Genomic DNA, 13,340 nt, shown 5'->3' with positions numbered 1-13,340 from the left:
ATGCAACAAGGTCACCACTCCCAAGTTGCACACTATTGACCTGCCTACTGTGTCTATGCCATGTGAAACAATACTATTTTCTACATAATTTGCATTAGATGCGCAGGCCTATAATATTTCGTGTCGGGTGATATGCATCCTACATCCTACCATGCATGGTCAACTAAAGCTGTCCGGCTTGTGTGTGGTGGTAATGGTAGGCCTATATTACCTCCTCTCCTGCGTTTACAGGAATACAATGTCCTTGATAAAGATGATAATGAAAGAGAAATAAAAAGAGACATCGTAAATTGATGAAGTTTCCACGCTTAAAGCAAATACGTGTAGTAGATCAAGACTCCCTTATATGATTAGTGATCTACAGTGTAAACCTTGCCTAAGTTGTCACACCGCCGGAACCGGAGAAAATGTCGACATACATGCCTTGCACGCGCTTTTAACATGAGATAAGTGTTATGATCAGTCACCATTGATGTTCATGAACACAGTCATGTATGGTTGTCAACGGCGTAAATCCATACTGAGGAGTGGGGGGGATGGTCACCATCACCACGATTACAAGCCCATAACCGGACCGGCGCAGCCTTTTTTTTTTTTGGGGGGGGGGGGGGTGGGGGGGGGGGAGAAGCTTTGTGCCCCCCTCCCCCCCCCCCCCCTACACACACACGCTTTACAGGGATCGGATGCCCCACTCTTTTGCATGAAATATAAAGTGGGAAAAAATTGGCAGCAACAACATAAAGACTTTTTGTGCTTGTTGCTTTTTTTTTTTTGCTTGTCAGACGACTTTCGGCGGAAAATCAGACCTTAAAAGTATGAAAACATTTTTTTTCTTTTTGGGAAATATCTGTGAGAGGGAGCGGAACGACCGAACGGGGGAAGGGTGTGTAGGGGGGGGGGGAGGGTATCCTTCTCACACACGAGGAAGATTTTGCATTTTCAGACCTGAAATTCAGCGATCTGGTGCTCACTTGTGGTGAAAATTTTGTTTTCTTTTCTTTAAAAAAACACTAAGAAAATGAAATATTCACAATATATTATTGAATGACAAAATCGTGGTATTTCAGCTCTTGCTGTGCGACATCACTGTGAAGGCCTACTAAATAATGGGGCCTATCATCGGCGTAGGCAGGATTTGATCTTAGGAGGAGCGGTTATGTGAGGGAACGAATCAAGCGCGGGGGGAGGGTATGGTAGGGGGGTTTTCCCCTCCTACGGTGAAATCTCTTTGCGTTGAAAATTTTGACATTTTTCAGTCCAAAAACTGCCGTTTGTCATGTGTTTGTAGCTATATTCTTCGCTTTGGAAATTAAGGGGGGCACACCAGGCGCAACTGCTGTCAATCACTGGCAGCAACATCACGAGAATGGCATAGCGATTAAATGCGAGCGAGTGGAGCGAGCGAGCATGAAAATTTTAACATTTTACAGTCTAAAAACTGCCGTTTGTAGCTATACTTTTTCGCTTTGGAAATTAAGGGGGGCCGCATCAGGCGCAACTGCTGGCAATTACTGGCAGCAACCTCAGGAGAATGGCATAGCAGTTAGATGCGAGCGAGCGGGGCGAGCGAGCTTGAAAATTTTGACATTTTACAGTCCAAAGACTGCCGTTTGTGGCTGTATTTTTTCGCTTTTGGAAATTATGGGGGCACACCGGGCGCAACTGCCGGCAATCGGGCAGCAACATCAGAATGGCATAACGATTAAATGCGAGCGAGCGAAGCGAGTGAGCTTGAAAATTTTGATATTTTACAGTCCCACATGTCCTTTGTGGCTGTACTAGTAATTTTTCGCTTTGGAAATTAAGGGGGGGGGGGGGGGGGGCGCACCGGGCGAAAACTGCTGGCAATTACTGGCAGCAACATCAGGAGAATGGCATAATGATTAAATGCGATCGAGCGAAGCGAATGAGCTTGAAAATTTTGACATTTTCCAGTCCCAAAAACTGTCGTTTGTGGCTGTATTTTTTCGCTTTGGAAATTAAGGGGGCGCACCGGGCAAAAACTGTTGGCAATTACTGGCAGCAACATCAGGAGAATGGCATAATGATTAAATGCGAGCGAGCGAAGCGAGTGAGCTTCAAATTTTGACATTTGACAGTCCCAAAACTGCCGTTTGTAGCTATATTTTTCGCTTTGGATATTAAGGGGGCGCACCGGGCGTAAACTGCTGGCAATTACTGGCAGCAACATCAGGAGAATGGAATTATAATTAAATGCGAGCGAGCGAAGCGAGCGAGCTTCAAAAATTTGACATTTTACAGTCCCCAAACTGCCGTTTGTAGCTATATTTTTCGCTTTGGAAATTAAGGGGGGCGCACCTGCTCACAATCACTGGCAGCAACATCAAGAGAATGGCATAGCGATTAAATGCGAGCGAGCGGAGCGAGCGAGCTTGAAAATTTTGACATTTTACAGTCTAAAAACTGCCGTTTGTAGCTATACTTTTTCGCTTTGGAAATTTAGGGGGCACACCGAGTGCAACTGCCGGCAATTACTGGCAGCAACATCAGGAGAATGGCATAGCGGTTAAATGCGAGCGAGCGGAGCGAGCGAGCTTCAAAATTTTGACATTTTACAGTCCAAAGACTGCCGTTTGTGGCTGTATTTTTTCGCTTTGGAAATTAAGGGGGCACACCGGGCGCAACTGCCGGCAATTACTGGCAGCAACATCAGGAGAATGGCATACTGATTAAATGCTAGCGAGCGAAGCGAGTGAGCTTGAAAATTTAGACATTTTCCAGTCCTAAAAACTGTCGTTTGTAGCTATATTTTCGCTTTGGAAATTAAGGGGGGCGCACCGGGTGCACCTGCTGTCAATCACTGGCAGCAACATCAGGAGAATGGCATAGCGGTTAAATGCGAGCGAGCGGAGCGAGCGAGCTTTAAAATTTTAACATTTTACAGTCCCCAAGCTGCCGTTTGTAGCTATATTTTTCGCTTTGGAAATTAAGGGGGGCGCACCTGCTCACAATCACTGGCAGCAACATCAAGAGAATGGCATAGCGATTAAATGCGAGCGAGCGGAGCGAGCGAGCTTTAAAATTTTAAAATTTTACACTCCAAAAACTGCCGTTTGTAGCTATATTTTTCGCTTTTGTTTGTCCCACTTTTATTTGAGAACCATCCCCCCCCCCCCCCCATCGACGCATCTATACATATTAGGTTGCTTTTGTTAAGTGAAAGATCTGCTGCACACTCTTTCGTTTGATAAATTAGGGAATATTATTAGTTATCCCCTGCTTGTTCACGAAATACGGGCAAATATCTACGGTCTGGTGCCATATTCCATGAGGCCGAAGGCCGAATGGAATATGGCACCAGACCGTAGATATTTCCCGTATTTCGTAAGAACAAGCAGGGGGTAACGATTTTATCTTTTAGTGTAAGTGCTAACCTTCTTCTCGCTGATTTCCCCTCGTGAATGATGTTGAAATCGCCGGCTGTCAGCCATGGCCATGTTGACTATAGGCCTACGTCTCGCGAGCTGATTACTGTATGCGCGCATACATACAAATACGTACAAGCCATAAGATACTGCAGTTTTGTAGCCAGCTTGCCAGATACGTAAGTTGCTGTTGTCGTTTATCAAGCGTCTAGTGGTCTCAGGTTATGTGCGTAATACGCTTGAGGACCACGCGCTGTCCATTTGTTTTGTACAGGATTAGCGCGCACTTTCCTATAAGCGTCTTTGGTACACGCGCAGCTAGCTACATGTAATGATGTCATATCACGGAATACGGAATATACTAAGTATTCAGTGGTGGATTTAGCGCATGCGCACAATATGACCTTATCACGGAATACGGGATATATTCAGTGGTTGATTGACCAATGAGATTACAGAATTCACGATCACTAAGAGATAAACGTCTATGTCAAAAGTGTACAAAGTTTATCCCTTATCCTGTATAGCGGACCTTTTGCATGTTCATGATTGCAATACAACGATCTGGTGCATAGTTCTGGCGATATTTGGACAATTTTCCATTAAGAAAGTTCGAGATTTGTCCTAATCTCGGAAATTGCTTGGGGGATACCAATGATTTGTCTGTCTGAACACTTCCTTTGGGGCGGGGCAAATGCCCCTTTGCCCCCCATAGATTCGACGTCCCTGATCTTCCCTTGGTATGCCCATAGATGTATCCTGACTGAGTCATCAGTCACTGTCGTTTCTCAGGAATGATTCAGGAAATGGAGGGGGTTCAATTATGGCGATAAAGTTGTTGTTATTGTTTGTTTGTATGTTTTCGTACATATTTTGCAGATAGTCCCCAGTTACTCGCGTCATAGCATGTTTATATGTAGACCTATACCATTTGACGTTGTCAACGCCTGAGCCATACCTTACAGTGTATGTCGATGTTACTTTCTTCGCGAGCGAGCGAAGCGAGCGAGCGCTTGAGAAAAGTATACATTTTCCTACAAGATAGAATACTGTTCAGCTCTGTTACCTGTCTGAAGGCCGGCGTACAAACGTCATGCAATATGCCAAAATTGATACAATCACATTTCTGCTTCCTCCATTTTTTCCCCTCAAAATTCAGGGGGGGGGATGATTGTACAGGCCATCCCCCCCTCCTCCATTTCAGGGGGGGATATATCCCCCCCATCCCCCCCGGGATTTACGCCCATGATGGTTGTAGGATGATAAATGACCTTTGGCATATAAAAACAGAAAGGCAAGTCAGCCACGAGTCTCATAATTAAGTAAATTGAAGGAGGACATATTCACACGCCGAAAAGATGAATCAGCTCCGTCGACATCCTTTCGGTCTTGGTCACACCAATGTGTTGAACCGGTGCGTTTTCGTTTCGATGTGAAAAGTAGAGAAACGCAGAAGACACCGATCTGGAAATGTATGACTTAAATTGGACATGAAGTGAAATTGCTGTATCGCACTGAGTTTCCATGCGTTCAGAAGAAACGGATCCAAAACTGCCCGTGAAAATTTTGAAACACCGTCGTTCAAATTTTGAATTTTTTCCCGCTACGTTTCCACTTCGAACGCATCGGGACAGTACCGAAGTGACATTGAAAGAAACGAAGTTTACCCAAGGAAACTCTGTACCATACTGAATGCATCGTTTCGAGAGACACAGATCTTAAAATCCATACGGCGTACCAAAAGAGCATTGTAGGGTAGAAACGCATGGGAAACGAACATATCGAATATCGAGAAACAAAAAATTTCAGTGCGACTTAGGTATAACAATCCCATAATCTAAACACGCAACACTTAAACCATAAATTCTATCCTGGTCAAAAATCACAAGCGTTAAAGAAGACATCGTCATCGTCATCTTCATAATCATCATCATCACTGTTGCTGGGTATTGATAGAGACAAGTTTTTATGTTTGTTTGTTTGTTTGTTTTTTGTTTTTTGTTTAATCCCTACCCCCATTGATCGACTGAAAAATTCAAATCTGGCCATTTGTCGACATGTAGACTTACACTAAGAATTTCACGAGAAATAACCACTCCCACCCCCCAAGAAAAAAAAAGTCGGGATATGATTGTGTCGACTTTCGCGATGTCTACTTACGCGAGGTCCACTGTAGTTTGTTTTTTCAATTTGACAACAAAGTGTGTATGCCCCCCCCCCCATTTCCTTCAAAGAAAATAAAGTCATCCTGCATAGATTTTCTGATTTTGGAATCGGTAGATCTTCCATATGTCAGCCATTCCAATCATATATAATTGGCTCCCTATATTTAACACACACACACACAAACAAACAAAGAGTAAGAAAGCAGACCATCACATAATATAGAGCTTTGAGGTTTAGATGCACTCAGGCATGCAGTAGATGGGGACAAAAACAAAAACAAAACAAAAACACAGTAACTAGCTTTATACATACTAAACAGTGTCAAACTCCAAATCATTCCTAGATTTTTATTTTCTGTAGGGAAATGAACAAGGTAAGGTTGTGAATTTTGTTTATGAACAAATAGCAGATTTCTTGTTTTGCAGCAAATTCATGAATCTTTGCAATTGTCTAAGTTTTCATGCCTTTAACTTCATCATGTTCATTGTGCTACGATGGTCGATCATGATAACTAGACAAAGTCACCAACACTCATGCTTGTTTGAAAATCAAATCTTAACTTTATCCCGAGTAAGCTTATCCCATCAACATTTTAAATCAACCTATTAGTGCGTATAATTTGAATGTCAGTGTTTGAATGCTTGACTGCTTCTAAACTTCCAAAACTTTGGTTATCTTGTTGCCAGCTTTTTTGCCGTCTATGTGGTAGGTTTTTGAAAATGACATACTTTTTCCCTCTTAATTCGGACATTGCTTTTGAAATGTCTTTTCGAACAAATTTACCCCAAAAAATATGTGGATGTATGAAACATGATATGTATATTCAAGTATGAACACTGGGTCTTAAAAGAGAATGATGAAAACATGTTGTACTTGACTCACACTGATTGAAACAACCATAGAACAAGAGGGCAATTTGAGATTTGATATGTTTTAATGTTTGGACTGAGATCCAATACCATCATCTCATGCTGGTATTTACACCATAAACAAGGTAAGGAAGTCAAGTCAATTAATGTAAACATATGACCAACTTTCCACTCTTTACACTATACATTCTTTACAAAGATAATATTGTCATGAAGTATGTACAACCTGCAATGTTTATGAATTGACAAATGTATAATAGCCACAATCATCTGTGCTGTTTTCAGGCTTCACATAACCTGCATGTAGGCATTGGCTTTTGTTCAAAATAAATGACTGCAACAACAGATGTAAGTTCATTGACATAGAACATGAAAAATGAGCTCTCCTTCATTCAAACTCGAAGTAAAATATCTCACATCATAACAGCAATGTATGCAGAAACCTGGAATCCATGAACCTGATATTTATAGTACAATATATTAGTTATCTGATTGTACATAAATGATGGAATGTCATGAAATATAAGTACAGTAAAAGGGAATTTTTTTTTCGCGCTCGGCTGGGTAAGATGAATTTCATGTGTTTTTATTTCTGCTGGATTCTAACATTTACTACTGGAACATATGGCATGCAAAAATACTTGTGTGCTTTTATTTTCACGCTAGATTCTGGTTGCGCAAAATGCACAAAAATTTCCACACTGTGAAAATGTCCACTTTTACAGTATATACTACACATACTTCATATTGACACTTGCATTTCTGTCACCTCTGTAGTACATAAAGGCCCTTAACACTTGCACAATCAACAGTGGATTGAAGGACTGCTGTAAATGCTTTTAAAAATTGTCATCTCTATTGTAAGCAAGAAGTCCTTGCATAATCACTTTAATGTGTCTTCATCACACCAACTCTGTTGACCGATTACAAAGGAAGCTCATACAATGTGTACTGAAACATTATTGTGTTTTAAAAGGCAGTGACAACTTAAGGTGTAGATAGTTTTCGGTGCTACATTTTGTCCCACGAATGACAAAGTCACAGTTGGGTTAGAACACTGTGGAGAGTCAATGGCTGACTTGGATGCAGTCTCTCTGAAGCTTTGATAAAGCTGTAAGCTGTGATCACTCAGAGACGACCAGTGCCCTCAGGAGGATGTTATATCTTTCCAGGACGTCTCCCTTCAGGTTCAGGACAATGCTACTCTCTACAGGCAAGTTTGGCTGCATACCCAAATAGAAAAAGTTTTGATTATTACTCTTTGAAAAGAATATGGTTGTATGTTCTCTATATCTCTCTATCAGAAATGTGGCCTCATACACACAAACAAGAATGTCAAAGGGCATTCAACAACTGAGTTCATTTGTGCATTGCTGAACTTTTTGCAAAGTTTACTCAAACTTGTCTTGTTTTGTTCTTACATTAAATTCCATTTCAGTTCAAATTCATGAATATTGAGATGGTTTTGAAAGGCTGGTATCAGTTTCAAGACTTTCAATAAACACTCACACTTTTATGCAAATCTTAAATGCACAGTCATTGAATAGCCAACTGAGATTTCTATGACGGCTGCTACAGTTGCAAAAAAGAGACTGCCCATGTAATATATAAAGATTGATGTCTACTTTGCTGTTCACAACCCTATCCTTTAGTTTTGTATTTTATGATCACTGAAGAAATAAAAATGCAAAATATATTCATTAAAAAATTCTTTCAAGAAATGAGACCAATTTTTGATAACAGTTCATTGACATCAGCTATATAAACATGCTTTTTGAGCACATGCAGATATCATTCACACTAAACTGAAACTTGGATCACAAAATTGTATGTTTGTCTGTACTTCCAAACTGTAAGTATAAGTATGGTTTTATCGCGATGCAAAGTTGACTGCGATATGATAAATGTCTTGTCAGCTGAGAAAACAAAAGATCATTATGAACTTCACAAATTTTCTACACTGCTATCAGCCTTTAGGGTCTCTATTAATGAGTAACAAGTCAGTGATGAAAAACGGAACTCACATCATGTCCCTTGGGTGGGGTCCAGGTGATAGTGACAGGTTTGGTAGCTCCAGCCTCAACCAGTCCCCTGGAGGGCTCCACTTGAAAGCCTTGGGTTGCTATGGCAGCTGGGTTGTCAAAGAAGAATTCTCCACTCTGTGAGGCAACATGAACATAAGAGAGCATCGCTAATCACAATTGTGTATGTGCAAATGTCTAGCTTTAGTCTGTAATAAAAGGGAATTCCATACAGACTTCTAATCAACCAAAAATTAGGACATTAATGCTCACAAGTTAACACATTTTTGTCAAACATTTGTTTGTTTTCTTAATGGAAGATTTCTGACGGGATAAAACCTGGGATTGCCTAATCTTGAGAAGGCAGTATGCTTAACATACACATTGTATGTTCCTATCTCTAACCTATTGCCCTCATAGAAAGAACAAGAATACATTTACAGATTACGCAAAACTTATCATAAGATGATGTAATGAATCAAACAAAATAATGTGAAGGAAACTATCACGCTACCATGCAAAGTGTTTAACCTTTATCACAAGAACAAGAGCAATAGAAGATGATCTGACTTGGCTAGAATTAAAAAAAAAAAGAAAGAAAAGAAAAGAGAGAATACTTGCCTTCTTCTGGCTAGCAGCAGTGGTCTTGATGCACCCTACACTGAGCTGCCTGGTGGCTGGACTGGTCTGCTTGTCCACAGTGAGTGCCTTGAAGCTCAGCAGGGTGGGGACTGATGGTGGTACTGCCTTAGGATCCACAACTAGTCATCAGAAGTGAGAGGAGGAGTAATGAAAAAAAAATCTTCAAAATTTTCCAGTCGGTCAAACTTAGATCATATAGTGTTATATCATCTATGGGTGGTTTAATTTGTTTGTTTAAAATATCACAAAATCTGTGAGATATACTAAACACATTACAAGAGAAGTACAAAACATTTTGTAGGGTAAAATTGTACCATTGATATAACTGTAATCAGTGCAGATCATATATGATTGTGCCAACATCATATATCATGACATTCTCCAATATTAGCAGTATTTGTTAACAATACACAAACTGAGTGCGAAGTGTGGAAACAATTACATTTAAACAGTATCATAAATTTGAAATTAATCCCAGTTTTTCAAAAGACTGGTTTCTGCATTGGTCCTACCTTCCTCTTCCTCAGGACTAGGTAACACAGTCAAGGATTCCACAGTAGGGTAGATCTCATCTGTCCCAGTCACATACATGATCTTATTCTTGGCCACACCCCGTAGAGAGATGTGGTGTGCCTCCTGCTTGCCAAAGAGCTGGATGCGAGCCACATCAGCAAAGAGATCGCTGGCATGGTCAGGACGGAACAGCACTCTGATCTCAACCTTCTTGCCTATGGGTCACATGAGAGCATTTACAAGTTAAACATTTTCCCAATTATTGCTGCTATGATCCACTAGTTTCTACTGCAGTAACAATTGTATACCAATGTTCATGCACAATCAACATATCAGTTCTCGTCTCACTCTCTTCCAATCATTACCATCTTTCCATTACCATACTGCAGAAGAGTTCTAGTACTTTTCTTCAAAACCAAAGTCCATCAATTCTTTTTTTTTTCTCTCTCTCTTTCTCTTTCAGGAGTGTTCCCTCCAAATTACAAAGACATCTTAGACCTTTCCCGCTCATTCCCAAATGGTGGATAACCTCAATGTGGCACTTGACATGTGATTTGAGAAATAAAAAAAAAAAATTGGACAGAGTTTGAGCTTACTAGGTTCCAGGGTGCCCTCTGATGGGATACAGTCAAAGACACTCCTGCCATCAAAGTTAGCTGGTCCAACCATCTTCCTTGTCTCTGGGTCTCTCCTGACAAAGGCTGGCAGCTCTCGTTGGCTTAGCTGCTTCTGGTGGGACAGGCTGTCCAGCAGGATGCGGTAGTCAATGGGGAATGTGGAGGTGTTCTCCAACTGCAGCAGATACATCATGTTAAACAGCATAAAAAAGCAAATGTCAAACATTTCAGCCAAAACAAACATATTGTTACAATATGAACATACTTCAAACACCCCACCCATAGAGAAATGTTTTTGAAGCAAATCATTTCAGTGCATTAATTGATACGTGCTCAGAGGTAGATGGGAGCTTATGATGTTTTGTGCATAATGCTTTCCTAAAATTCCAAAGTGCCCATGTGCATCTATACCTGTTAATAACCTGATACAGAGTATTACACATAAAAAATCAGTGAGATACTGACCTTGAATGTCTCCTCTGCCTCCTCTCCAGCCACAACGTATCCCATGTTCAGCTGATCCTCTCCAAGAGATAGTTTGACCTGAGGCATTAACCCTTGACCCTTGAGGGTGATGCCAAGAGTAGACCCTCCAGCATTGATGTCCAGCACCTCATAGAACTAATCAGTCCACAAAACATACATACACAAAAAGAAAATCCACAATGTTTGGTATTTCTAAGAATATTGACACCAACAAATACCTTGGCAACTGACACACAGTGAGCTATTAAAGTAATCTATGTAATTGATCAAAACGCTATTACTGTTTTGGTCACTTACAGGGTAAGACCCAAAGCCAGTACGATGATTTTTCATGGCAAGGTAAACATTACACTGAACATAGCAAAGGAATACGATGCAGTTTCATTCAATATACACTTTACTGCATTGTTTACATGAGAATAAAGAATTGCACTAATTATTTTTCAGTGTTTTGTAACGATAATGTCCCTGCAGAGTGGAAATAAAAAGCTATACACATTACCCCTCGTGTGTGAGAGAGAATAAACCCTGTATATACAGAAGCACTTCTTTTCAAGTCATACTGGGGTGCAGAATAAAACATTCATCCATGACATTGACTGAACATGGGACAAGATATTCAAATATAATATATTCATGGACATATAAACAGTAACACAAGAGAACAAGTTACCTCTGCTATTCTTTCTCTTTCTCTCTTTCCTCTTACTTTATTTCAATTTCCTTTCAATGAAATTGACCCTTTTTTTCCTGCTTCTCTCATTTCTACAATATCAATCAACATGCTATTCGCTGCTTGCAACATGCTAGTAAAAACTCTCACTAATTCTCTTTGTCAAGTATATGTACAGCTGTATATTTACTTTAGATTACAGTCCATGTACGTTTTGATTCCAATAGGTTTAAATGAACTAGATAAATATAAAAGCAATTTTACTTACCACTTGGGCTTCTAGGGGCTCAAATGCTACTAGGACCGTGTGTGTGTCATCAGGGGCCAGCTTCCTGAGGGCATTCAGCATCAAGAATGGACCACTGGTGTCTAAGATGGAGGATTGTAGCTGGGTGGTGTCACATACACATTGTCAAGGAGACAAAAGTTTGCAGTCAGCCTCATACATATTACTTACTTCACAGAAATACTGTATTTTCACAACTACCTCAAGAGAGGTAAGCCATATTTTATTTCACATGGTAAATCTAATACTAAATTTTCCACAATTTTCACGTCAGTTGGGGGGGGGGGGGGGGGGGGTCAAACACACGCAAACCATCCAAATCATCCATGTACACATATTTTGGTTATAACACCAGGCTGTAGTTACATCTATGATGGCAGTGATAAATCTAGCAAGTAGAGAATAGGCTCATTAATGCAGTCAAAAACTTAAGCAGTTGCATGAGAAAAGTAAAAACAGAACAAAGCAAAACACAAATTGATATACCCTATACCCAATAACTTGGAGCAATTTGTGAACAACATCACACACACCCACACACAAATTGTGAAAACATAATGCAAGATCTATTTAAAGAAAGGATACATCTACTGTTTCTTGGGAGACATTTTGGAGTGTGATGGACTTGATGACCCTCTGACCCACAGACACCTCACTGTAGTCTAGCACATTCCGACCATGGTTAGAGATGACCACCAGTGTGGGACGCACAGTCGGGCAGTGGACCTCCAGGAAAAGGGTATTTTGAACACTGAAAGAAGATACATACCATTTCAAAGAAAGGACAATAATGAGAAATTTTAGGACAGACTTCAATAATATGTGACTTCTGTAAAATACTGTAGAGTCCACATCCTTGCTTCTTCTTCTTTCCTGTTTGATTCCTCACATTGACCAAAAGATGGTGGGCAGCAACATATGCCCTTAAGTCATTTGAGTATCTATGCAACAAAATACATAACAAAACATATGTTTGCATAATATATACATGTATTCTCAATAGCATGATTGTTTGGATTCGTATAGGATGATTCAGTTGCATACTGGAAATTGGTGCGGTAGTCTAATTCAAAATCAACACAACATGACTTTGTCTTTTTAATAGTGGAGTGATATTTCTCCAACATTTATTGTGTCACTACCGTGAACTGGCTTCAGCTCAATTGGTAGCTCTGCTGCCAAGTAAGCAGAAGGTGGCAGGTTCAAGTCCCAGGCTAGCTTCTTCCTGTTCACTTGGTCGACAATAATATCATAAATGCAACCTTACTTATTAATAGCAACAGCAAAGGACATCAATATTTATCTCATATAGCAACTTTATATCACATGAATGTGTGAAGCTAAATCCATAAGGGTTTATGGCACTATCCAAAGTGACATTGGGCTAACTCTTATGCACTCACCTGTATGGCAGTGTGCCAGGGTCCCCAGGCTGCCCTGAGGCTACGTAGCACGGGATGGAATAACTGCTAAACTGGCCCTGGAACTGGCGGAGGAGAGAGGCCTTGCCTGCTGCATAGTCATCAGATCTGGACAAGGGAGAGAGGTTACCAGATTGTAAAAGTACATGTAAAGGCACAGGCAACCAAAAAAAAAAAAAAAATTTAGTCACGCTTCAGCAGTAAAAAGAACATTCGTACCCACCGACAAAAATGAGTGAAGTATCAAAATAATAAAAACT

General features: G+C 40.5%; 1 protein-coding gene across 1 annotated transcript in view; it reads right to left on the bottom strand.

Annotated features, from left to right (window-relative positions):
• Window positions 1–6,483: 6,483 nt before the first annotated feature.
• Window positions 6,484–13,340, bottom strand: part of LOC140239261 (cilia- and flagella-associated protein 74-like) — a 35,248-nt gene continuing 28,391 nt past the window's right edge. The window contains exons 28-36 of the mRNA XM_072319138.1: window positions 13,063–13,188; window positions 12,245–12,410; window positions 11,642–11,761; window positions 10,680–10,835; window positions 10,194–10,389; window positions 9,597–9,812; window positions 9,064–9,203; window positions 8,446–8,580; window positions 6,484–7,644 (exon numbers count right to left, since the gene is read on the bottom strand). Of these exons, the coding sequence (XP_072175239.1) occupies window positions 7,546–7,644; window positions 8,446–8,580; window positions 9,064–9,203; window positions 9,597–9,812; window positions 10,194–10,389; window positions 10,680–10,835; window positions 11,642–11,761; window positions 12,245–12,410; window positions 13,063–13,188 (1,354 nt within the window). The 3' untranslated portion in view covers window positions 6,484–7,545. The remainder of the gene's footprint in view (window positions 7,645–8,445; window positions 8,581–9,063; window positions 9,204–9,596; window positions 9,813–10,193; window positions 10,390–10,679; window positions 10,836–11,641; window positions 11,762–12,244; window positions 12,411–13,062; window positions 13,189–13,340) is intronic.

This window comes from Diadema setosum, chromosome 15, assembly GCF_964275005.1.
Source record: "Diadema setosum chromosome 15, eeDiaSeto1, whole genome shotgun sequence".
Classification (NCBI taxonomy): domain Eukaryota; kingdom Metazoa; phylum Echinodermata; class Echinoidea; order Diadematoida; family Diadematidae; genus Diadema; species Diadema setosum.
Note: the sequence above shows the minus strand (reverse complement) of the source record. Positions and strands in the feature narration are given on the sequence as shown.